A 25,487-nucleotide genomic window follows, 5' to 3' on the forward strand; every position below is an offset into this window, starting at 1 on the left:
TTTAACATCGGCACCAAGATAGCCCTGTGAGGCTGAATTACTGTGTTGGACAAATCTGTCTTAGACACTATATAAGGAAATAATTTAAAGGAATAGCTTAAAAAAAACCCAAAACCCTACAAAAACATACCTTAAAGAGATAACCATTCCTGATTTTGTTTTGTACACTTTCAAACTGAGACATATAGCCACACATAATTGCAAACCTGAGAGGGGAAAAGAAAAACACACACACATACTTTTCATGATTTAAATAAACCTTTGAATCATATTACAAAAGATTTCAATACCTAATTCACAGATTAACACCTCTTTTTCTTCCATCTTGATGGCTGGATAGAAGTTTGGCATGAGCTGTACATATCCAGGAGCAGACAAAAAAACAAAACAAAAGAAAATAATGGAAACAAGAAGTTGTTTAAATGACACTGTTTGGGCTGTGAGTGAAGTGGAAAACCAGGGATTTTTCCTCCAAAATTTCTACGATTTAGATCAGAGTGCGACACTTCCAGACCCGTTCCAGCATTGACAGCAGTTTAACTGGAGACACTGCGCTGTGCATTGCAATGCACTGGGAACGTGAACACCACCAGCCACGGCACCTCACCCAGGAAGGCAAACCCTTGGGGCGTGCTCAGCAGAAAGCTGTGCAGACCTCAAAAATCGTTAACAGTCATCTTCTACCCTTCTCAAGCATCTTGGTGCATTCCTGAACCTCTAGCATTCTTTTAATATCTTTAAAATTATTTTAAAACATAATACACGTTCTGCTCTAACAGGATCACTACTGCAATTACTAGCTGCCTATTGCTAAGATTATTATTATTACTATTATTATTACTATTATTATTATAAATTGGGGACACTGACAGTGCTAAAAGAAATGTGAGATCATTCCTATTAAAAATTTGTATTGTTAAGCAGGTATAACTGAAAATATTTTCAGAGGTCCCTACCTATAAAGATTCAGATTTCCTAAGCAACACTATTGTCATATTGACACTCCACCTAAACTTCTACTGCTTTTTCCTTATTACTTCAAGAGCTATAAAACCTACTATGCATAAGGAATCTCTTGCACAGACGTCAATTGTACTTTCCTTGGACCCATTTTCATTGGTATTAAGACAACTTTGCATTTCTATATAAAACTAACAAAGATATTTAAGCAGCATAAACTAATATAGATGATTTCTCTAAATTTTTCAGAATTTTGCTTTTGTATTAAAAATTTTACAATGCAATATCAAATTAAAACAAAAATTAATCCTAAAAGAGGGAAATCAAGCTGAAGTCCAGAGGAAAACATGAGAATTATGCAAGAAACTTATCGAGTTAATTATGGTAACAGACCCGCAATCTGTATGGCACACACAGTTTTTAAGCATTACTAAACCTCAGCTTTCTTGAATTTCTTTATATAATGTAATTACTCAAGCCTCAGTGAATCCTCATTAAAATGTCACTGCTAACATAACTAAAGAAATGATTTTATTGCTTACAGTTATACCTAATGGTTTTAAATTAGAAATACTCATGCTACAGGTTGTTGCATTTTTAGTCAGTAAGTGTTCCCAGGTAAGGCATGCGAGTCAGCACAACAACAGTAGTTGAATTTATAAGAGCTCCAGACAGACCGTCAAACAGCATTGAGCAGGATGTATGTCGTGACCAATGTGCACTGAACAAAATCCAGCTAATGGCACCACAGCACCAAAGCTGCAGGGGGAGCGCATTTCATATGGGAACGAGCTGCAATTGATGGAAAAAGCAAGGGGTGGGGGTCAGGAAAGTTCAGGTATTTAGAAAGAGGGGGAAGGTACTGAAAACTTTATTAGGCTTAAGTAACTCAGGCAACATTTCCCCTATTCCCTTCACTCATTAAGTGCTAATCAGATAAACTCAGCATACCATAGCTAAACGGATTGCTGCTACAAAAGAAAACAATGAAAAGCGAACAAGCTAATCCAGCATCTTGCAGTATTTCCCTGTCTGTGCGTGACAAGAAAGAGGGCCTTAGTTTAAACCAGTTCAAAGAAAAACTTCTACTTACAGCTAAAATCTCTGGGGAGGGAAATCCCAGCAAAATTTTCAACAAATGAAAAATAAGCTAAGCTACTAATTTTAAATATGTTTTATTTTTTCAAGGAAAAAATAAGAATGTCTTTCATGTATTAGTATTTTTTTTCCTATTTTATACTTTTGAACTGGGCTAGGCAGGCAATTGGCATAAATTAATTATTTAATTTTTGGAGTTCTATGGCATTTCAGATATTCATTTCATTTCTAAAAAAAAGGGGGTTGGGTTTTTTTCCCAGAAAAGAATTTTTAGGCTTTTTAAATAATTTTCAAAGAGCTTAAAAAACAAAGCAAATGTTATTTTCACCGATCCGAGGGGTAATACTAAGAAAATGATCAGAGAAAACGAGGAAGGAACTAAGTAGAAATACTTCCATCTGGTGCCTGTCATTCAATCCCGAAACCACCTTTCCAGATCCAGGGCCCAGCTCTCGGCCGCGGCGGCAGCCCGAGGCGGGAGCGCCGGCACGGCGCAGCCAGCGCCCCGCTCCCCGCTGCCCGCTGCCGCTCCCCGCCGCCTTCCCTCTCCCGTGTCACCTGCCCCACCTGGTGGTGACACTCGGACGCAGCGGGCAGCCTCGGGGCCTGGGCCCCTCGCTGGTTTTTTACATCGTCACCTTCTGCGCTATTATCCAAATTACGGAGGGGGAATAAATAAATAAAAAAAAAATAATCACACAATAATGTGCAAATACCCAATGACATGGGTAACGCGTACATATCTTTTACTAGAACAATACTGGTTTTCCTCGCAGCCACTGCCTGCCTTACGCCCTTTGGACATCAAGATTAAAATATCACTTACAATATCTTCACAAAGAAACAATAACGAGAAAATCGTAGCAACTAAGCACTGCAAGGAAGTGACTGAACCGCTGAGCTAATGCTACTCCTGGATAATGTAAAAAACCAGCCACAGACATGTTCATCTGAATAAACGTAACGATCACAACCTCATTGAGACAGACACAGTACTTCTGTTAACATAAAGAGATGTTATTTCCAGGTGGAAGAAAAGTTACCGAAAACAGTGTAGAAGCATAGAGTTTAATTATCCACAATTAATACTCCTTTTCTAAGCACAAACACAACCAAACTAACCCAGTAGTAAGTCAGCACCACGTCCCTTTGCTACAAACGATGTCACTGAAACTCAGACTCACAAGAAACCGCAGTTGACAGAGATGGATGGCAAGTGCCTACGTGGCCCTCACGTAGAGGGGTCCAGATCAAGGTGAATTAACGTTTTCCCTTCTGGTGTTCCAAAATTTCTGTATGTACTCTGACAAGATAAAACTGTAAGGGGGATACCTTACCTGCTGCAAAAGGAAGAACAGGAGGTTGATCCAGTGAGTTTCATCAAGCACGTTCGCAAGCTTGAATTTTAATACCAAAAATGCAGAGAGATGCTACCAACACTTAGGCTCTGGCAATCACAGCTTATTCCATATGAGATGGATTTACAGAAAAGATTTAAAGTCTCAAATCAAGATTAAGCCACATTAGAACACTCAAATACAGCAAGTTTTACCTTTTCCCTGATAAATTTCACAGGGCCAAAATCAGAAATAACATCCATCTTCCCAGGCTTCCCAGTGTTCCTCACTCTTCTACATCCCCTTCTGTGTATCCCAACTCCAAAAAACCCTCTTATTTCATGTAGACTTTGGAAACGTGTGGGTACAGGGCTTACATTTAGCAGTCTAGGTCTCCCTTTTAGCAGCCTTGTATCAACATGAAAGATTTTCTTAACTGTAATTGGTATGACTTTGTGAATGGGAGGAGAGTTTGCGATATTCACTAATACCAAAGAATTTAATGTATCTGTTTCATACCTATTTTTCACTCTCCTCTTCATCCGAGACACATTTGACACATAAGGTAGTACGAGTAAAGGCTAATGTGTGGGTAACACAAAAGAGGCCCAATGAAAAGAAAGTCTCTTCCATTCCAGTTCTAAATGTGTTCTTGCGTCTCCCCATCTCTGCATGGCTCAGTCTCCTGTGCATCACATCTTACTTCTTAGCCATCGACTCCCTCGCTCACCAGTTTCACGCACTTACGTATTCTGACAGTCTCTGCAACGCAGCCAGACCCTCAGGCTTTCTTTTTAATCTGACTTCAATGATATCAATTCCTATGTAGGGAGATTTTGCAACTTACTTTACTGTTTATGACCCCTGTTGCATTACCCCTCTAGAGATCAGAGTTTTGCATACTTAAAATTGTATCACTTTCCTACCATGGTATATCATCTATAAAAATGCATCTGATACTAAGTTTCCATGGAAAAATAAAGTATTGGTTTGATACCACTTTCCTCATGGCGGTAAGGGTGGTATGGGAGCAGCGGCTAAGAATGCGAAAGACTGCCAACTAAAACGCACCAAGGTGCAAAGTGAAGTGTTTAGGTGTTTTTTTGTTCATGGGTTTTTTTTTGGTTTGGGTTTTGTTTTGTTTTCTTTTTTTTTTCTTCTTCTTGGAATACAACTGAGTCTACATTGTAGAAATTGGCAGAAATATAGTTTTTATATTAAAAATTCACCAGAGCACTGAAGCTGAGCTCCAGGGAAACATCAGATATAGCACACACTTGCATAGGTGACGCTTCCAAAAACATGGGAAACAAACCCATATTTTGGTTAAAAAAAAAAAAAAGTAAGGATATTTAAGAATTCTGGCTTAATAATTTATTGCAACACATACAATATACCAAAACCAAGGAAAAAAATGCTGCTGTTAATGCATATTTACAGAAGTTCACCAGTAGAACATGTGGATGCCATGTTCTGCATTTCTGAGGCTGTGGAACCCACAACTGTGTTAAATCTCTGTGTTACAGGAATTTAACTTTTATTTTTATAATAGACGTTTTTAGTTGTTGTAGCTGCAAACACAATCTTGAAGAAATTAGCAGGATATAGTCTTCACAACTGTGGAAACAGAGTGAAACAATACCTTTCAGTGATAGTAATACAACAATTCTCCTTGACAGAAATGTAATAGGGATCACTAGGTTGCCAGTATTATTTCCTCTGTGACCATTCTTGCAAAAAGCTTGTACTAAATACATCTTTTCACATTTCAAACCTACCTCCTTTGCACTTGCATGAGGATGCTGCAGTGTTTCACCAATGCACTGCTATTTCAAGAACCTTTTCCCAGTGGATGCATCATACTCCTCCTCACAGCCTGGGCTACAGACCTGAGCTCAGCCCCTTGCAAAGGGCTACTGTCATGCAAGTGCCAACATCTGCTACCTCCCTTCAGCGGGGAGGGAAATGCGCACTGAGAAGAAAGATCAACAGATGGAGAACTTGGAGAAGGGACCACAAATGCCCTGAGGCATTGCAACAACATTTCTGAACTGAAATACTCCATTGACCTGCCCTGTCGAAAACAAAAAAAACCATCCAACCCCACACTAGATTGTGATTTCTTTTTTTTGCACACAAAGTGACTTTTATCAGATCTAATCGCTAACCCCAGCAACCATACAGTCCTAATGCATGACCTTCCATCAGATCTAATCACTAACCCCAGCAACCATACAGTCCTAATGCATGACCTTCCACCATGCTCTCATTTAAATGCTCTTCAACCAGAAATACACAAGAAGCTACACATCCCTCTGATCCACTTACTACAGAACAAGTTACAGCTTTTCAGAAATGACTTCTGAATTTGTCTTTCTGTATTTGAAATTTTAAATTATTTTTGCCAAAATAATAAGTAATTTAAAGATTGATCAAGATTAATATAATTAACAACAAAGATTGATGTAAAACTTCTTTGGTCATCCCATGAATCAAATACAGGACAAATAACTACTAACCTAAAACTTTGTTATACCAAGTTTTGACTGAAAGCAGTATTTCTCGACAAGGTATCAACTCCTGAAAAATAAGACTGTATGATAGAAACAGATGTAGCTTGTAAGGTATCTGTCTCTTCTAAGTCTAAATAAGGCATAATTAGGGGCAGAAGGTTACAATAATTTAGTTAGAAACATGGTATGAATTTAATTTTAAAAGTTGTCAGTAGTAATAATATCCTACAACATATTCTATAATTTTGAACAGTTTTGTTTCACTAGAGAAACATTTTTATGCCATTGCTGCCTACAAATCTAACAAATTATCTGTTACAATTCTACTACTGAGAGTACATGACATTCACTTTTTTGTAGGAAGTTTGTGTAAAATCCCTTTGCGCGTACATGCCACCTAACATAAAAGTTCTTCTTCCATAAGAACTGCGTTTTTCCTGCTTCTGCACAGCTTCCCACATTTCTGCAAAATAACCAAGTTATATGGGTTTAAGAACTTGACTTTATCATGCTGGGTAGTAATATCGCTCAATCTTAAAAGTTAATCCAGGAGAAACTTAATCCCGGTTGGGCCAAAATAGTAGTTGACTTTCTTAGGAACCATCTTCTGAGCAGTTCTTTATCCTATTATGAGTGATTTTAACATCTTTTGTTCACAAGACACAAGAGTTAAAAGTTTCTACATTTCTGAATACGAACAAAAGCTAATATGATATATACTTCTCCATTTTTTGGCTTACTAATACAGGTCAGCCAAAACACCCAAGTAAGTGGTAATTATTCGCGTTCTCGGTGAAGCCAGTTCATTCTCTTCCATAGTGTTCCCTCTCAGTGAGAGACCCTCAGCTCTGGAACCCGCTTCCATGGACAACCCTGGGCTTGTGAAACTTCTTTCTGCGCTTCCGAGTAACTCACATATACACGATAGAGAAAAGTCCTGGGGGCAACTGTGGTTCAGGGAGAGTCTTCACTTAAAATTACTAGGTTTTCACCTGATAACTTTACTCCAATCCAAATAGACACGTGCTATATGACTCCTATCAGGACTAAGTTCTATACAGTAACCCAAACTTAATGGCAGCACTAAGTTTGTTTGTGGCAAACAAACCAAAGCTCAATGCAAAGAGAGTGTTCTTTCTAAGTAAATGTCATAAACACTGGCCACATATAGTAACTTTTCTGTTCTTTGCAAAGCCAGTAACAAATCCTCTTCAGCAAAAAAAGGAGGTGCGGGGTTCTGGGCAACAGCAGAGAAGCCTTCTGGACTCTTCCAAACTCTTGAAGAAAAAACAGCACGAACGCCCCCAAACATAAAAACTCATTTGTTTTGCAAAAGAACTTAAAAATGATTGTTTAGTTTTAAATAAAAGCACTATAAACATGCTTCTACATTTTATGTTTTCTATAATTGCAAAGTTGTAAAGCGGTGCCATCCGAAGCAACTATAGCACTGAATTGCTTGCAGAGCCCTTCCAATTAAAATCTAGATGATAAAGATGCTCCATGGTCCAAGACAAGCCATGAGGATTCACAGCTATCCTTCGGGAATCACTGACCCAAAAAAGGATTTTGTTTGAGGCTTGGGAAAAACAAGACGACCTGTAACTGGCTGATGCCAACTTTTGCATGCAAGTTCCTTCACAACTTGAATAACTGACACTAGCTGAACAAAGCAACAAGTCACTTAGAATATTTACTCTGCCTCTCTTTAGGGTGATCACACAAATAATAAAAGGTTACAGCTATGTTTTTCCTTTTCAGTGTTTCCATTTACTTCATTTTTTTAGAGGTGACCATTCAAAAAATCTGAAAGTTTTTTAATCTCACTAGTGACTACAATATTAAGTACGATCATATGTTTTCAAAAATCTGGATTCAGATATGAAAATTATTTGCAGCTGCAAAAGTTCATTACGAAAACCAACTGACTACTTCAAGATATTTTGCTTTGTTCTTTCTGCATATATTTTATCAAATTAATTTGAGGACAAATATTGGTTACCTGTCAGTATTCTGATCAGTAAGTTGGTCAGTTTTATTGCTGATATATTTTATGATACAGTTTTATTAAAAAAAAAAAACAGGTGACCTACTAAGAAGATATATAGCATTTTTGAAGTAAATATGAAAAGTAAGGCAAGACGGCTGAACTCTAGGCCTACAGTAGCACAAGTTTGCTCATGAGACCATTTCACTAAATTCTCCCAGTGGACACAAAAGATACATTCTTTTTCCCAGATAGCTTATAGCAGTTCCATAAAACAGGAAAAACCCTGCTCTGGAAAAGGGATGTTTTGCCAGTATAATTCTGTCTACACTAGGGCTTTACTGCAACAGTTATGTCAGTCAGGGTGTGACAAAAACATATTTATACGGTAAACAGAGCTTTCAAGCAGCAGCGATAAGCTTCAAAAGAAACTTTCAAAGAGGTCTATAGCCCTAATCCTTGTTTGACAGGCACGGTGTAAATTTCTAATGAAGAAAACTAAACCATAAAAAGTGCCATGTTATAAAAAGTTCTAGAGAAGAATTATTAAGAGACAATATTCAAAAGCACAGCAGCAAATAACCTTTTTTGATGCAGAGGAAAGGCAGGAAATAGTTTTAAAGACTAATTCAGCTCCAGTGAGGTGTTCTCTGTTGACTTAAAAATCCAGAAGTAATTGACCCTAAAAGTGAAAATAAGAGCACATGGCTGAGCTAGGGATATTGGATGAGTATTAAAGAGATATCTATCTATCTGTCTATCTCAGAACTGGGTGGCATATTTAAAGATATATATATCAGAAATGCTAAATAAAAACGAAATTGCAACTCAGAAGAGACATATGAGGCAATAAGAAGAGGTTCTATAAATACAGCAGAAGGAAAAGAAACATAAATGAAAGTACAGAACAATTAGCAATGAGGAAAAAATGACAAAAGATGAAACCAACAAAGCTGAATTCAATTTCTTTTTCGTTTATATTTCCCCTACCCTCCAAGGGTTAACTGTAAGTAGAGAGCAAGGAACAGGACCAGGAAAAGAATAGGCCTATCACTTAATCCTCACTCATTTAGTAAGCCATAATCTATTAAACAGTTTAAGAAAACATTAGAAATAATGCATGAGTTGACAATATAGATAGCAGCTATACCAAACATGAGTTAAAACCTCAGTTGTGCTGATAGGAAATATCAAAACCCCTCAGAAATAAGAAAGTACAGATTAGTAAGAAATCAACCAAAACTTTCCTTAGGCAAGGTCAGAAAGCCAGCTTCCTCATCAGTAGCCAATAGAGAATGAGATAACCTTACATGAAAAATGAGAAAACTGTCTAACGAACAGATAGGCTTATCTTACACAGGCTAAGAACATTTACCTTATACAGCTTAAGAAAATTTTGTGTTGGCAGTGAGATGAAAAGGAAGGATTTTGGTCTGAGACAGCATTGCTTTCACACTGAGCTTGCATTCATGCTGAGCTTCTCATCTCTGTATCTAATCTCCTATTACAGTCAGTGGAGACCCTGTTCAATTCACAGGATCCCTGCTTGGACACAGGTGCCGACGGCCACTGGAGGTGCCCCAGGTTTTCCCACCACTTCCAGCTGCCACCCTGGAAGGGTACAGACCCCCAAAGGTCCTGTGTGATATCTGCCATGCCATGCAAATATCCTGGCACGTCAGATGGCACATGTTGCCTATTAAACGTTAACTCTCCACCCCCTATAAGTGGAGGACAAGTCCCTCACTCACATGTAGACATATAATGGAGGCAATACATTTAGGTGTCAATTGGGAGTTGGGTACTGCCCTTCATCTCTTTTTTTTACCTTAGGTAAAACTGGTACGCCATTCTTCTTTAAGTGACCGCTAGTGATCCTAGTATTTTTGTATAAATATTTGTTCTATTTTTTCTTTTAAGTTTTGTTTTCTCTCTTATTATACTTTTTAACTATGGATTTCATATTACTTTCACATATTATTTCTTCATGCCTTAATTGTATTGCACTGTTTTCTGTTCACACACAGTCTGATCTATTTATGATTTTAGGCAAAATTCTGTTTGCATACAACTTTGAGAGCACAGTTTCTACAGGAAAGATTCTCTGAAGTCTTATTTCCTGTTCACGGGGATTAACATGTAAAATAATGTATAGATAAACTGGATAAATTTGCATCAGCCAGACTCAGACAATCCAGATCTGACATACAGCTGCTACCAAAATCTCCTGGGCAATGCAGAAAGTCCTAGCAGAAGAGAAAAAGGCAAACATAGTTGCTATCTATGGGGAAAGGGGGAAAGGGGGAAAGGGGGAAAGGGGGAAAGGGGGAAAGGGGGAAAGGGGGAAAGGGGGAAAGGGGGAAAGGGGGAAAGGGGGAAAGGGGGAAAGGGGGAAAGGGGGAAAGGGGGAAAGGGGTTATGGACAAATCAGCCTAACCTGAAAGCATTCCAGGATAAATTATTCTGTAAGTGCAGAAGCATACAAAACAGTTAACGCAAGTTTGTTGCGAACAAACAGTGTCAAACAAAAATTTTTTTATTTTCTGACAAGATAAACAAGCCTGGAATATTAGAGGAATGCAACAAATGGGATATAGCTTGACCTTAATGTGGCTTTTGACTTTGTCCTACCTGATGTTCCTCAAAATCTAACCATGGAAATATCGTTTCGATTAAAGCACCTGTAGATGATTGCAGAACCAGGCTCATGTGAACTTAAGCATCATTATAGGTGTTCCACAAAGTTTTGTGCTGGATCCATTATCTTCCAGTAATTTCACTAATGAAGTCAATGATTTAAAAAAACCCACAAAACAATGAAACACTTTTAAAATAAAATTGTAATCTGGGAGGGGATGCAAGCATTTACAAACCTAAATGGTCTCAATAAACCTGAGAAATGGTCTGAAATCAACATGAAATCAATGAAATGTGTGTAAAGCACTCTACCAAGGAAGAAAAAAGAAATGTACAGTTACAAAACAAGTCCATCTGGTTAAGCAGCAGCACAGCAGAAAAGGTTCTACTGGAACCACAGACTGAACAACAGTTGGCAGACTAGACAAAAACATACAAATGTCTGTCCAGAGCATGGAAGTCCATTCTGCCCAGTATTCAGAGCCTCAGTTAGAGCAGCATAACCTGTATGGGGCATCACACTTTAAAAATTATGCATCAAGTCAGAAAGACTTCAGAAAAGAAAGACAAGCAGATAAAATATTCAGAAAAAAAATTATACCAAACTATTCAAATCTGTGGTGTCCATCTACATCACTAGAAAGCCACCAATTCAACAGTAACTGATAAAACCCTCACATTCACTTGCAACGCAGATACAAAAAGGATGAAAACTGTAAACCATACAGAAATCCATTGCCTGTTACAAGAAGCAGTAGCTTACAAAATGTAAGATTTTCCTCTTAAACCTCTCAAACAGGCTTTCTGAGCTAACCTCTGGAACACGTCAACTTGCACTCGTAATTCTTCCCTTGCTAGATGTGCCTGCCAGTACAGGATCTCACATCTGAAGTCTAGCAGACCACCTACATCTCCCTGAACAACATGTAAGCTTTTATCAGTGTAGTTTCTGCCAGTGAAGTTGTATTTATACTAGGAGATTTTGTCGGTCTCGTGGGCTGGGAAGGAAGGGAGAGAGGGAGGGGCAGGACTTGTGCTTGCATGGGATTTTGTGGTTGTTTATACACATAGCTTTATCTGAGAGAGGTACACCAGCATTATCCTGAAGAAGTGACCATGGCTGTGGTCAGGCAAACAGCAGAAACGGCTGTGAATTGCTTTCAGCAGGTGTTCAAGCTATATGGGCTTCAAATCACTTTGCACTGAGGAGTGATGCTCAGATGATCCTCTTCTGTTAGTTTTGCTGCCAGAGGGGCAATCTCCAGCTGATAGGAATTAACAAGCAGCTGGGTAAGGCCAAAAGCAAAGGCTCCTATCTTAAACTGCCACATTATAGCCACCTGGAGCCTAGGCTTCACCTCCAGGCAGGCATCATCGTTACTTCCAAGACATCGGAAAGAGCAAATGCAAATCAGTCTGTGACAGTGAAGCTTCGTCGAGATTCCCACAGCACACCACTTCCAGCACCCCACTGTTACAGAGCAGGTGTTTGGATCACTAGTTGTTATAAACAGCAGGAAAAAAAGAGTCATAGAAATATGCCAACGCTCACAGGAACACAGCGTGGAACAACAACATAGCCATCTTTGAAGTTCAGGAGAGAGAGACCAAGCCAGAGAGTCACCTAATTAAATTAAAACATCTGTGTCTAATCAAGTATCTAAACCTGAGCTAGCTGACACGTGCTCACTTTATGGGCAATAGAGATATTGTCAACTGAACCTCAGGAGAAATTAATCTCACCTTAATGCAGATGGGCAAAATGGACTCAGATGAACTGCACTCCAGAAGCAGCTACTTCTTTTTAGATTGTGAAGGGAGGATTTGGTTTAGATATGTAAAAGTTAAGTGAAATCCCACCCTACATGTGTAATGACAATATTAATGAAGAACATAGAAACCAAAATGGAAAGGAAAAGCTAACAATTTTAGAAAAGAAATCAGGAGCTCAGTAAAATTGATTAATAAAATTGTAGTGTGAGGAACTATCAGCTAGAACTCAGCAGAATTATCTTTTACCTGATAATGTTGATTTGATAAAAAAAAATTTACATTTGCAAGGAGTTTTTTAGTCCCGGCAGGGTCTCCAAAACTAATCCAAGTGCCAAGCTTGGAGGAAAATAATATGATAAAACAAAAATTGAGAAGTTAATTGAAACTTCCATAGTCCTCTCATTGTCTATTTTTAATTATTAGAATTTAGATTATTACAAGCAAAAGAAAGGACAAAATATGAGGTCAAATGACATTATTTTGTGAAGTATTGAAAGAGAAGGTAAATGGAAAACTACGGCTTCTCTGAGCAATAATACACTGGTTTAAGCAAATATTCCCCTCTACATTTCATTGTACATACTGAAGTATGTTATTGAGTTGTTTCACATGCTATAGTAAATGCTTCACAGAATACTTGAATGTAATTTTTAGCTGCAACTGATGATAATTGAGTTCCATAAAACTAGGAAAGATATTCAAAAATCATTTATGAAATTGATGTTAAACTGCAGAATGATAACTGTAACTTGCTGTGGGCACTATTTAGAGCCAAAGACAGCTGGGGTTTTTTGTTGGATTTGACAAATACATATAACTTTGCAAAAATGTACACTTTCTCAAACTTACCACTGGTGACTCTCAGCACTCCCGGCATCCAGCTGAACAGCCTTTTCAGCTTTAATCTTTCCTGTAAATGGAAATCAATATATTAAAGGATTTATTGTACTCTTCTATGTTTTAGGCAACTCCCAAGAACGAAGCAACCTGATATACTCTAGCTGCAAAGAAAAAATTGCTTCCTGTTCTTGTAAACATTTAGACAGACAATGTAACATCCTGGCTTTACATTATTTATATACCCATACATACATATATAAATATGTGCATATATATATATATATATATATGTGGGTGCAATTTTGGTATTTTCTCTCAAAATCCAATTCAGATGCAGCTACATCAGGGAAGGATTGGACTGCCGAAGGAGGCTGTGTTGTCTGTAAGACTGAAGACCCTTAAAAGCAAGTTAGAGAAGCACCTGTCAGAAGAACCAGCAAAGCTGTTTCCTGCCTTGGGTACAGGAATGAACTAGTTGAAGTTCCTTTCCAGCACAAAGACTTCCATTAAGTTCCACTTTTAACTGAATAAAGATGACAGTAGGTGATTTGATCAAACCCACGCTCCCAGTAAGAAGTTCAGATGAGATGCTTGCTGTTTGCAAAGTCTCAGCTGCAACCAATTAAGCCACACTGACATTTCTGTATTGCAAGTTAACTTCATAAAAACAAAGAACAGCATACACAGGCCTCCAACCCAGTGGAATGAAAAAACCCATGAAACTACTGCCAGCTCCCCCGCAGTCTCAATCCCTCTGCATCACTTCCAAAAAATGAGATGAAAAAGGCTGCCGCCACCCACCACTTCATGAGAATGAGCCAAACTAGGCTGGTTACTTAACACCTAAGAGCCAATTTCATTCCATCATTCTTTATCTCTCCCTGTCTTTTGCTATGCCATTATCTTTCATCAACTGAGGCTACATGTAGTCACTGGTAAAAGCAAAGGATCCAACAACAGAGTTTACTGTTGTAATTTAGTTTGTGTCATAATCCTCACTACACTGGGTGATTTCCATACAAAGAAGCCACGTTGCTACTAAAGCAAAGACCGTAGCAATTAAGTAGCTAAGTCTTCATGAGTATTTAGATGACAAAAGGATAGGGACAAAGACCTTGGACTGAGGTTGGCTATGGAATATGTAATGACAGCACAAAGGCATGATACTGCCTTTAAGGATGACAAACGGCAGCCAAAACTGCTGCTTGGTCAGTGGTGATGTCGCTGCTGACAGAACAAAAAGTAGAAAACGGGAAAAGAGTCACAAAAGACAAAATAACCTGAACTTGGAATACACTTATAAAACCTGAATTTGGTGCAGCAAAAAAGGGATAGGCAATGAAGAAACAAAGGCGAGAGAGAAGTATTCCCAAATGCAGGCAAAAAGGATTATTGTACGAACAGCGTATTGACTGGGGGACAGTGACACAGGTAGAGAAGATGTAGGTTTTACTGTAATAAAGAGAAGGTGGCCCAAAACAAAAAGGGAAACGTAAACTGTACCTCTAGCAAATATTCATCCAGACAGTGAAAAAAAGGGCAATGCTTTTAAAAGCACCAAAGAAAAAGTGCTGTGAAGAAGAAAATCAGAACCTTGTTGAGGTTAACAGGACACATGGGGAGATATGCCTGGAAGCAACATCAAGTCACACGTGACTTCTATTTCTGGTCAACAGTTTTTCCAGACTCACAAAGTTTCATCCCCATCATCAGCACAAAAGAGGCTGCTGATATGCAGGAGCGCTCCTTTGCCACAGGAAAGCAGAAAAACAAACCTTGACTTTGCCTTGGCATTTACTTATTGCTCTCGCTGTCCCAAAGATGTAATTAAGAAACTGCGCTGACAGCATCTGCCTTTTTTCACATTCTGTATCCTTCTGATTCTCAACAGAATACAGAATTTTAAGGCACAATCCAGAGTCAACAGCCTTCAACTGTGACCCACAATACTACTACTTCACCAATTTTGGATCTCTCCAGTGAGGAAAGAATGAACTGAAGTTGTATACCGTGGCATTTTATTGCGCAAAACATTATTATTACAGTACAAATGCTCCCATTTCTTGGATGGTATTCTACATAAACATTTTTCCTCTGCTTACCATCAGTAACATATTTCCTCTTCTCCTCAGCATCAGTAGTCATCTCAAACAGATCTCCATAAGCACGTGCAAGTCTCCAAAGAAAGTCTGCATAGTTTTCATACTGAAAGTAGAGGACAGCTGGGCAATTAAACTGATCAGAATGTGATTTAAACCGTTTCCTTTCATAATGCTTAAAGCAGGTTATCAGAACATGGCATAAATCTGTGGTTATTTTGCATCCTTCTATATTACTTTTAGTTTATGTGAGAACCAGATGACTAATTTTTCACCACCAAAGGAGAAGAAAGCTTTTGGAAATACCCTGGGCTGTCTAAAGAGGCTTTATTTCATAAATCAGTTTTAAAGTTCTTTTATTATAAAAAATAAAAAGGTAATCCAGTAAAACAAAACAGATCCCTGAATGATATGATGTATACTTTCTTTAGGTACGCCATAAGCACCACACTCGCTCACAATTAGTATCTCATCTACCTTCCTGGGTGTTTCAATATGTAAATGAAAATATAATCAGAACTAATGTTTGCCAAATCAGAAGAAACTGGTACACTGAATTAAGCACTGCACATCAAATCACTTTGAAATTTGATCTGAAGTTACATATGTGTACAGTGAAGTCAAAGGAAAAATTCACATGAAGTACACCAGAAAGGTATAAGCAGATTACAGGCTCATAGTTCAATTTCTTGAGAACACTTGGTCTGGTTACTACTTAATTCCACAGGACTTTCTCACATAGACCATTCTAAAAAGTAAGTATCATTTACGTAGAAAAAAGCCCATGATCTTTCTTTGTTGCATGCAAGAATACATACATCAAAGCCTCAAAGTTATTGAGCCTGGATCGGATATAAAATAGTAAAACTTCTGTGCTCACCCAACATGAATATTGACACCATCTTGAAACATATCTTTTTCACTGTATTTTAAAAACACACATGAAATTTCATCTTCCATTCCTGTGTGCATTTTAATGCTTGTATTAAGGAAGTTCTCAAAAGCAGTGCAAAGCATAAGTTAATAGCAACATCATATTAAGTTTACCCATTAATACCTTGTCATCTTTCTCAAGCAGCAACCTGAAGCCCTCCTTTTTATCATCCTCTGAACCCTTGTGCAAATTGTCCACCTGCTGTAAAAGATTAAATAACTCTTCTTCTTCTTCTGGTTTCACAATGGCATCGGGTGATTTCATACATCCCTCTTCTTCCTCAGAGTCTCCTTCAGAATCAGTATGAGCTGTAAGATAACTAAAATCACAGAAAAAAAAAACCATATTTTCAAAAAAAATAATGGGAAAGCATTGTTAAATTCAAATGCAAAAATTTTGCAGCACAATTTCTTCCAGTTGTCCAAACTTAAAGGAGTTTTTATTATTATTATTATTACAAAACCTTTATCTTCAAAGGGACACAATCATATTCCAAACATAACAGGGAAGTAATTACACTGTCTTGCTGCCTGTTTAAAAAATTTAAAAAATGCAGATACATATTAGAAACACATGTATCCTTGTGTTTCAAATGCAGAACACTTTAAATCATTAATGTCTATTAAGACATGCTCTGTAACGCTGAATAGGCCTCTTCAACTCTTTACCTCAATTTCCCTATTTTTTGAAACAGGAATGAGCTTGCTAACCAAAACGTAAGTGCTATAAGAATCACTTATACAATGTTTTGTAAAACACTTGTAAGATCTAAATATAAGCAAAAACATCAATGTTATCAATTCCTTTACTTATTTCTTTTGAACATTCTGAAGGTCAGAATATCTGAAACTGGGAAAGAGCTTATATTAATTCATTATGCCTAGTGCACAAGTACTCAGCACAAGGCAATCAAGGACAAAGAAATATTTACAAAAGCCATAAATACCATGCAGAGATAAGCAGATGGCCTTACTGTCCAAAGTGCTGAGCGTACATTAGGGTCCTCCAATTTCATATAGGAGCAAGCAGCTGAATGGCATTATTTTTAAAAAGTAGCTTTTTGCTTATGTGCTAAAAATGGACAGAAAAGCCACTCTGCATTTCCACTTTTGAAAATCTTGTTCTGATGAGAAATAATAATGTAAAAGTATTAGCTGCCAGGTTCAGAGATTTTTTAAATGGTTACTATGAGCAGAAAAAGCATGAAAGGTACTATACATATTAAGCAACTGAATAATTGAAGTAGGCCATGACAGCCAAAATTTACAAAATCTATTTTTTTCCCAGAAATATAACCAGTACAGAATGTTAGCAATATCAGTGGAGGTTAATAATCATGGCTTTTAAATATTCTGTTTTCAATACATTACTTTCAGAAGAGATCAGAACTAAAACACGAGCAGATACACTTACAGCCTGTAAATGAACAAGTAACCTGCTTAGCAAGCTACAGAGGTGCTAGATGTGGCATGACAGTTTCACTGCAAAATTAACCCGATAATGTAGGAAAGAGGACTCAAAAATACATTTGGATAAAACAATACATACATGAACCATGTGTACATGTTCAAACTGACAAACAACATGGAGCAGAGCAGAGATGGAAACTTCATAGATTCCTATGGATTTGTTTTACATAATCTTAATGATGCTGAAGTTGATGACTCATCCTATGTTGTATCCTGCAGAGTCTTTATTTGTAAGTCACCAAACAGTTATTTTGGTTTTCTGAAGCATCTTTAAAAACACAGCATCTTGTTCTTCCATAGTTATTTTGAACTGGGTGCAGAGCTACATCATATATAGGCTGCGTTTGTAAGAGCACCAACTTGACCAAAAGCGCAAGGGATTTGGTGGGAGGGGGGCAGTCTTTTAGATCCAATACATAATCCTATGATGTGAAGTATGTTTGGAAAGTACCCTTCCTCACATGGTTTGGATGCCCCCCCGCCATTAAAAGATAAATGCACTGAGGGTTTGTGCAATCACCGACCTAAAATAAGGGCGCTAGATAATATAAAGTAGCAACAACTAAGCAGTAAAGGCAATTTCAAATTCCCATACAATACTGCAACCATAACACTCCTTAGTTACAGGAATTTGGGCACTGCATCAAATGCTACCTAAGCAGGTAGATACGAAAGTAAGGAATCAGTGTTTGGAAGTCAATGTTGATGATGCCATTTTTATCTTTGCTGCAAAAACATCTGCTAAAATTTCTATGATCACTACTGTCCCAATGTTAGAAAACAAACAAAAGTGATTATTAGAAAATGTTACTACCCTAGCAAAAATATAAAGGCCAAGGTTGGGCTGTCAGCCAAGCCCTGTCACTCCAAACAAGCCCAGTAGAGATTTCCAGCAGCACTGTATCAAACTGTCATGGCCAAACTTCAAATTCATATGACATCAGATAAGTCACATGAGAATATTCACTGAGAGACTGAAATGGAAAAGGTGTGAAGTAAGTCACTATCTAACAGAAGATGTGAACCCATAAGGAGCTAATTATAAAATATCATGGAAGAATAACCTTTTAAGATCAGACCATACTGCATCAAGCCTTTCCTCATCCCACCTCTCCTACAGAAACATGATCTCTGGGCCACATTTGTGCTGAGAAACAGGACAGGTCGTCTCTTCCCCACTCCCTCTCCCCTCCACTGTTCTGGGAAATTCTCTCCTACCTCCTCTATTTATCTGCTTTATGAATCCTTAAAGAATTTAAATATGGAGCAGACCATCTTAAACCTTGAGGAGAATGCCATAAATTTCAATTTACTTGTTGATTGCATGCTTTAAAGAAGGCAAAAAATACCTATAAAAGAACCTGTGGGAAGTGAAAAACACAACAGTAAATAACTTTTTTCAGTGTAAGGCAATGCCAGTAATTCCTAGGGACTGCAACAAACCATATAACTCTGTGCCTGCTGACATAGATGAGTAGACACTGAGCTACACTAAGGGGCAGGAGTTTCTATACAACCAACAGATAAGAATGCCATTGTCAAATGAAAGAAACAAAATGTCTAAAATCCTCTCCAAGTTTGGTTTGAAGTGAAAAGTGTTTTTCATGGGAAGGCCAGAAATTAAATGTCCTGATACCAAAATGTCCAAGGAAGTGCAAAAACTTGCTAGTGCTTAAGATTGGGCATGCTAACTAGCCCCGAGACGCAATAGCATTCCTCTAAAATTTTCCTTTCTTTCCTCAGAAAAGTAACTTCATAGTACCTTTAGAGGGTCCTCTCTTCCTTGTCTCTTCTTCTTTGGTCCCAGACCTGACATTGCTGCCTCCCAGCATTTTCCACAGTAAAAGCACCAAGGTGACAGCCAAGGGCTTCATCACTTATTTGTGATGAGTTCCCACCTCACTAAACACGCACCCCTGGCAAACTCCTACATTGCTCAGGAGTTATGGGGGTAAAATGAAAGCAAGGTAATTTAATCAAGTATAAAGCACTAAATATCACTTCAAACATTGAGCCAAACTAGACATAAAGAATGTTTTTCTGTTTTGTTTCTGATGACATTCATTTCCTTGCTAGCCCTCTATTCGATCCTTATCACAGCTGAAATGTTTTAAGCATGAAAACATAACATGTTAAGAAGGCAATACAGACTTTTAAAAAATAAACAGCTAGGATTCTTCCTAACAACTTGGGTAAGCTGTAGTTTACCAATTTGAACTGAAGCCAGCTTTATTACAAGATAGGAAGTCCTTCCAGCTACTTAAGGATAAAATAAGAGTGTAACAGATATTATTGATATAAAACTATGATAAAAAGAGCTTGATAACTGACTTCAACAAAGCAGCTAGCAGGCTTATACATCTACTCATTCTAGAAAAGCATGTCATGAAGAGCAATACTATAAAAAAAAAATCAGTACTAACACAAACAGAAGTGGAGATTCTTTTTAACACAGTTTAAAAACTCCAAGAGTCTAAGGGCTGATGATACTAATCCAAAAGGGAAATTAACAAAAAACGAGGAAGAGTCATTATGGTTTGTTTTACAAATATTTCATATAACAACACTGACATCAGCAGTTTTACCTGGTATTTTCCTGCAAGAGGTTTTATCAAATGATGAATAGAAAAGTGAGAATTTACATGTGATAAACACATTGACCAATGTTTGAGAAAGTGGAAGAACTTTAAAAATGTCTACAGTCTGTGTCAACTTGTTTTCACCTTTATTACCAATAGATTTTATTTAAAAGAGAAAAACAGTGGCAAGAATGCGAGGAGCAATGATCAACCAACAGGACTCAGCTGGATCACAAAGGACTGTTCAAAGTTCAAAGAACAAATGGAAACCGTGCTGGAGACTCACCACACTGTGGTTAAGCTGTCCAGTAAATCCAGGCACCTAGTACTGCATTAAGAAAAAAGTATAAAACACCACTGTGGTATAAACTGACTTTGCTGGTTCAAAAACTGTGTTGGATTGCCTGTAAATTGCAGACACTGGGCCTAACCAGGTATCATCTGTTGACAACACTTCAGTTTTTAGACAGATCAAATATCACCTATGGTCTCCCTGACAACTTTAAAAAATCACAAGCTGACACAAACACCGTCTCATCCACTCTAGCTAATTCAATAGAAAGGTGATTACATGTCACAGACTGATCTGGATCAAATTTGCACTGTGTGACCCAGCAGAATGCATATCCATCAGTAATGATAAGCGACCTTCGAGGAAAAGTTTGGCAAACCAGATTCTTGGGTCAACTGAGGGTTGCACTGAAAACAAATGGGCAGCAAAAATAAATGAAGAAATGGTAAGTGAAGCGATACGCAGAAGCAGGCAAGGGAAATGTTTCTTCCTGCTGAATATTTAAACTATTTCAAGGAAAAAATATAAATAAAACATCTGTAGGAAAAGGATTTACTGCAGTGAATCTTTCTGGTGACTTATGCCAAATGTAATTTGAAAAGCTTGGATGCCAGGCCAGCTAAAGACCGGTGCCAAACATGACACTGATGTCAACGGTTCATCACTGCTATATCAGAGAAAACAGCTTTAAAATCACAAAGAGGAGAATTAGGTAACACTCTCCATCCCAGGTGATCATCTAGACACAATTTATTGTATTTGTAAATGAATGAGTGCTTGTTACACATTCTCAAATGTTAAAGATTGAGGTTTTCACTAGTAAATGATGGAAACTGAAACAAACTATTAAAAATAGAATACAGAAAAGCACAGACTAGAAACCGTAGGCTCTTTAGCATTCAGTCAGTGTCCCATCCATTCAGTGAATCTTCCATTCAGGCTATCTGTTATTATGTAAAAATATATCTCATTTATTAAAAAGCATGTGATATTTTTCCACTTACAGAAATATATAATTTTTGAAAGGCAAAACAGAAAGCTTCTCTTCCCAAGGTGTTGAATACCAACAGTGACATTGAGAGTATGACCAGAGCAGATCAAAGCAGTGAGGACCATATCAGAGACTGACAGCTTCAAGTATTTTATGGAAAAACCAGGCATTATTAAAAGCTTTTCTGGAAGAAGTTTACAAATCTGAAACCAATGTAGTCCATAAAACTCTTTAAGATTGCTTCATCTGTCAATTCCCAGCACCTACCCATTTGTCAGTTAAAACCAAAAGTGCTTAACACAAGCAAAATCCTATCTTCTAGATCATGAAAATACTGCTGAGACAGTGAAACATGTTGCATGTGCCTTAGATAGAATACAGAAAGTGAAAAAATGTTTAATCTGTAACAAAGAGAAAAAATATTTTTCTAGTGCACAAACTAGCAACTGAATGCATTATTGTGTGTGGAATTCACCACAGAACAGTATAAAACAATGCACATAGTGTTATACCTACAGCATATGAAGTGGTGATGCATGTTAACTGGAAAAAAAAAGTGTGTTGTTACTGTCTCTCATGGCAAACTCTCATAGAACATGCACCACTGTCATTAAAATTACATAAGACTTCAGAAAAAGCTGTATATGTTGCAACTGTACACACGTTAGAATTAACAACCTATTTCCACTTGCAAAAGGAAGACAAAAATACAAAAAGAAAACTCCTAAATGAGATAAAATTATCTTAAATTTAGAGATGATACACAAGCACATCAAGTACAAGGTGTTAGTAGGAAAAAAACACCTCTTTTCAAAAGGGATTAAAAAATAGTGTTGGAAAAGCACATACCCGAATGACTAACACTATCTACAACCTTGAATTATCTTCCTTCCTTCTGACTGTATACAAATACTTGTCAGAGAAGGCCTCTCTTAAGGACACATTCAAAGCTCTTGCACTCTGTAATCACTTGTATTGGATCATCTCATCAGCTTCTTCGTCACACAGAAGAACCTGAACAGACAAGTTTCCTTGGCTAGTTCCCAAACAGCAACGCATCTCTCCTGACCAGAAAACAGGATCTTCTCAAACGCTAGGTGTGGAATAATCCCTATATTGCGTCTGTGAACCTGATTATTCATAAACTGGTCCTTTAGCCTTATCTACATCTACAAATATTTTAAGCATAACATAAAGGCCTCTGCAAACCAACTAATGGATAAAACAATCTGAGAAACTAATAGAACTGAAATGTTTCTACACCATATGAAGGGGGAATGTCTTTGAATAACCCTGCCAATACTGAATACTTAAAGAACTGGTTCATAATAGAACTGACAGGTCTCAAAATACAGTATCAAAATATAAGACTCGTGAAGCATGTGGGCTGGAATGTAACACAACAACAAATTTTGCCCACAGGAACTGAAAATAAATTTGGAGGAACTCTTAAAAAATAGAATTCCATTAACTATTATATGCAGCATGTTGGTGTCTTCAGAATATAACAGTTAATAAATATATCTTTAAAGAAAAAAAGTGACTTAAGATAGGCAATTTACAGACATAATGCTGCCTACACAGGTATGTATAACACACCGAGGAGATGGTTCAAAAACCTCAGTTGCTATAAGCACACCCTTATAAGTATCTAATCTGATTATATCAAAACAAAGTTGCAATTACAGGAGAATAATGTCATCACCATTTTTACATTACTACTGGAGGGTATATCAGGTAACATATGAAAAGATAAAAATATAGTCCTTCTCCTGGACTCCAGGTACATCTGATCCTTCAGCATTTTCCTCAACTCACGTGTATAAAAGATCCCATTAACCACAATGGGACTGCAAGATGTGATCAAAACCAGGAACTTTCTACCTTACTGAGTCAGTAGCCTAAATCCCTCATGATTACTTTTTAAGCCACCAGAAAGTGTATACAACAGCCACATGCATGAACATACTGCCATTTGTACACGTGTTGCATTTGGACATAGCTTTCATAGCATGTAATACCTTTAGGCAGAACACTCTAATAACCCATCTTTGAGGCCCATAGAAGACAATTACCACAAAAAGCACAAGAGCATTCATACAGTTTGAACAAACTCTGTCAGAGACACAAGACAAGACTACTTTCTTACTAGAAGAGCTTTTAAAATCACACCATTATTCTGAACTTTGCCTCTCATTGCATAGCTATGTAGCAATACTGCATCAAATTGTTACCAAGTGCACCCTTACAAATCTCTATTATGCTTGGCGTTCAGCCAACTGCAGCTGTAGTGCAGATTCAGAGATGGTCACCCAGAGTTTTCTCTGATCTAAAAATTATTAATCTGAATTCTTGGGTTTTTTTTCCCTGCGTATAGAGAAATATAAAATATACATAACACTTTAAAAGGGGTCCTGTTTACAATACAAAGTTTCACATAGGTAATGATGCAATTTGGACTGTATGTGTACTGTAGTATATACAAAATATTATTGACTCACCCTCCTTCACTTTCAGCCTCCTCAGAGCTGGTAGTTTCTGTTGCACCAGAAGCCGTCTCAGCTTTTCTCCGCTTCGTTGCTCTGTGTGATGGGCTAACTCTCTGAACATCCCCCTTCCCTTGAAGCTCATTTCGGACAAGCTCTTCAAGCTTTGGAATAGCTTCTTTCAGAAATTTCACCTCTCTCTTCAGTTCGTCCACACTTACTAGCAAGCCATTCAATTTTTCTAGTATCTGCAGTTGCCTTCCGTGTAAAACCATTACTACTCCTTGCTCATTAGCAGCTTCGTTTTGCAAGCCCACAGAATTAAGCCTGTTACCTACATCTAGGAAGGCAGGTATACGCACAGCTGCACCAGGTTTTCGAATCTTACGGTACCAAATCAGCATCAGGCTTATTCCAGCAGTCCCTGCCATTATGCCCAGTATTAGTCCTTTATTTTCGAAGGGAGACATTTCTGCACTCTCCTAAAATTGTGAGACAACAATAACGGAGTTAAAGATGTTTTTCCCACTCTGCCCAAAACGACTTCGCTTTTAAGTCACAAAACTGTAAGGCTAGAATAACTGGCGCATGCGGCAGATACAAAGTTACGATACAAGTCTAGCAGATTCTGCAATAAAAGGCTATGTGCTATGACAGCAAAAACAAGACGGTTGTGGGTTGGGTGGGGGGCATGAGGGGCACACTTCTGTATCGGCACGTGCGCAGGACCACAGCCTTCACTTTTAACCTTCTCCGTATCTTGGGGGTTTTGTGGTTTTAATGCGAAAAACTCACATAATCGGGTTTTCCGCAACTGCAGAGCGGCGGAGTCCCAGCTGTCAGGCCGTAGCGCAGCCCGCGCCGCCCGGAGGGGCGTCTCGCCGCCGTCCCGGCCCCACTGCGCCGAAGGGCTGCCGGAGCCCCGCGGTCACCTCCCCGCGGGGACCGCCCGTCCCGCAGCCCGCCCCAGCCCTGGCCGCCCCGGCAGGGGGGCGCCGCCGGCGGCAGCGCCAGCCCCGGGCCCGGCACCGCCCCCGTTACGTACCGGCGGGTCGGTCCGGGAGCGGGTCCGGCCCAGGCGCGGCGCCGCGCGGCCCCGCAGCTCTCCCGCCGCGGCACAGGGGGCGGTGGCGGCGGCGGGGCCGCCCCGGGGCGGCGATACCCGGATCGAGGGGGACGGGCCTCCGCCGCAGCCGCCGGCCGCGCCGCCCGGGTGACGGGCGGCTGCCCTGTGGAGGAGAGCGCCGGGCCGGGCCGGGCCGGGCCGGGCCGGGCCGGGCCCGCCCTCTGGCCCTGGCAGCCCCAGAGCGGGCGGGCAGGTGGACCTCCGGCCTGGCCGGGGCCGGGGCCTCCGGCTGTGAGCCCAGGTGGTGCTGCTGAGCGGCGCCTGCTGCACATGCCTCACGCATTGCTCGAATATGCTGTTCAAGTGCAAATTTACCTGTTTATGCGTCTCTCTTCAGTCTGTTGGCTACTTGTTCTCACTAACTTA

General features: G+C 38.9%; 1 protein-coding gene across 1 annotated transcript in view; it reads right to left on the reverse strand.

Moving 5' to 3' along the window:
* The window catches only part of RMDN2 (regulator of microtubule dynamics 2), a 48,391-nt gene extending 23,575 nt beyond the window's left edge, over positions 1 to 24,816 (reverse strand). The window contains exons 1-6 of the mRNA XM_075146662.1: positions 24,791 to 24,816; positions 24,011 to 24,477; positions 16,302 to 16,497; positions 15,248 to 15,350; positions 13,155 to 13,215; positions 131 to 206 (exon numbers count right to left, since the gene is read on the reverse strand). Coding sequence (XP_075002763.1) covers positions 131 to 206; positions 13,155 to 13,215; positions 15,248 to 15,350; positions 16,302 to 16,497; positions 24,011 to 24,465 — 891 coding nt within the window. The 5' untranslated portion in view covers positions 24,466 to 24,477; positions 24,791 to 24,816. The remainder of the gene's footprint in view (positions 1 to 130; positions 207 to 13,154; positions 13,216 to 15,247; positions 15,351 to 16,301; positions 16,498 to 24,010; positions 24,478 to 24,790) is intronic.
* Positions 24,817 to 25,487: the final 671 nt, after the last annotated feature.

The sequence above is a fragment of the Calonectris borealis genome, chromosome 3, assembly GCF_964195595.1.
Source record: "Calonectris borealis chromosome 3, bCalBor7.hap1.2, whole genome shotgun sequence".
Lineage (NCBI taxonomy): Eukaryota > Metazoa > Chordata > Aves > Procellariiformes > Procellariidae > Calonectris > Calonectris borealis.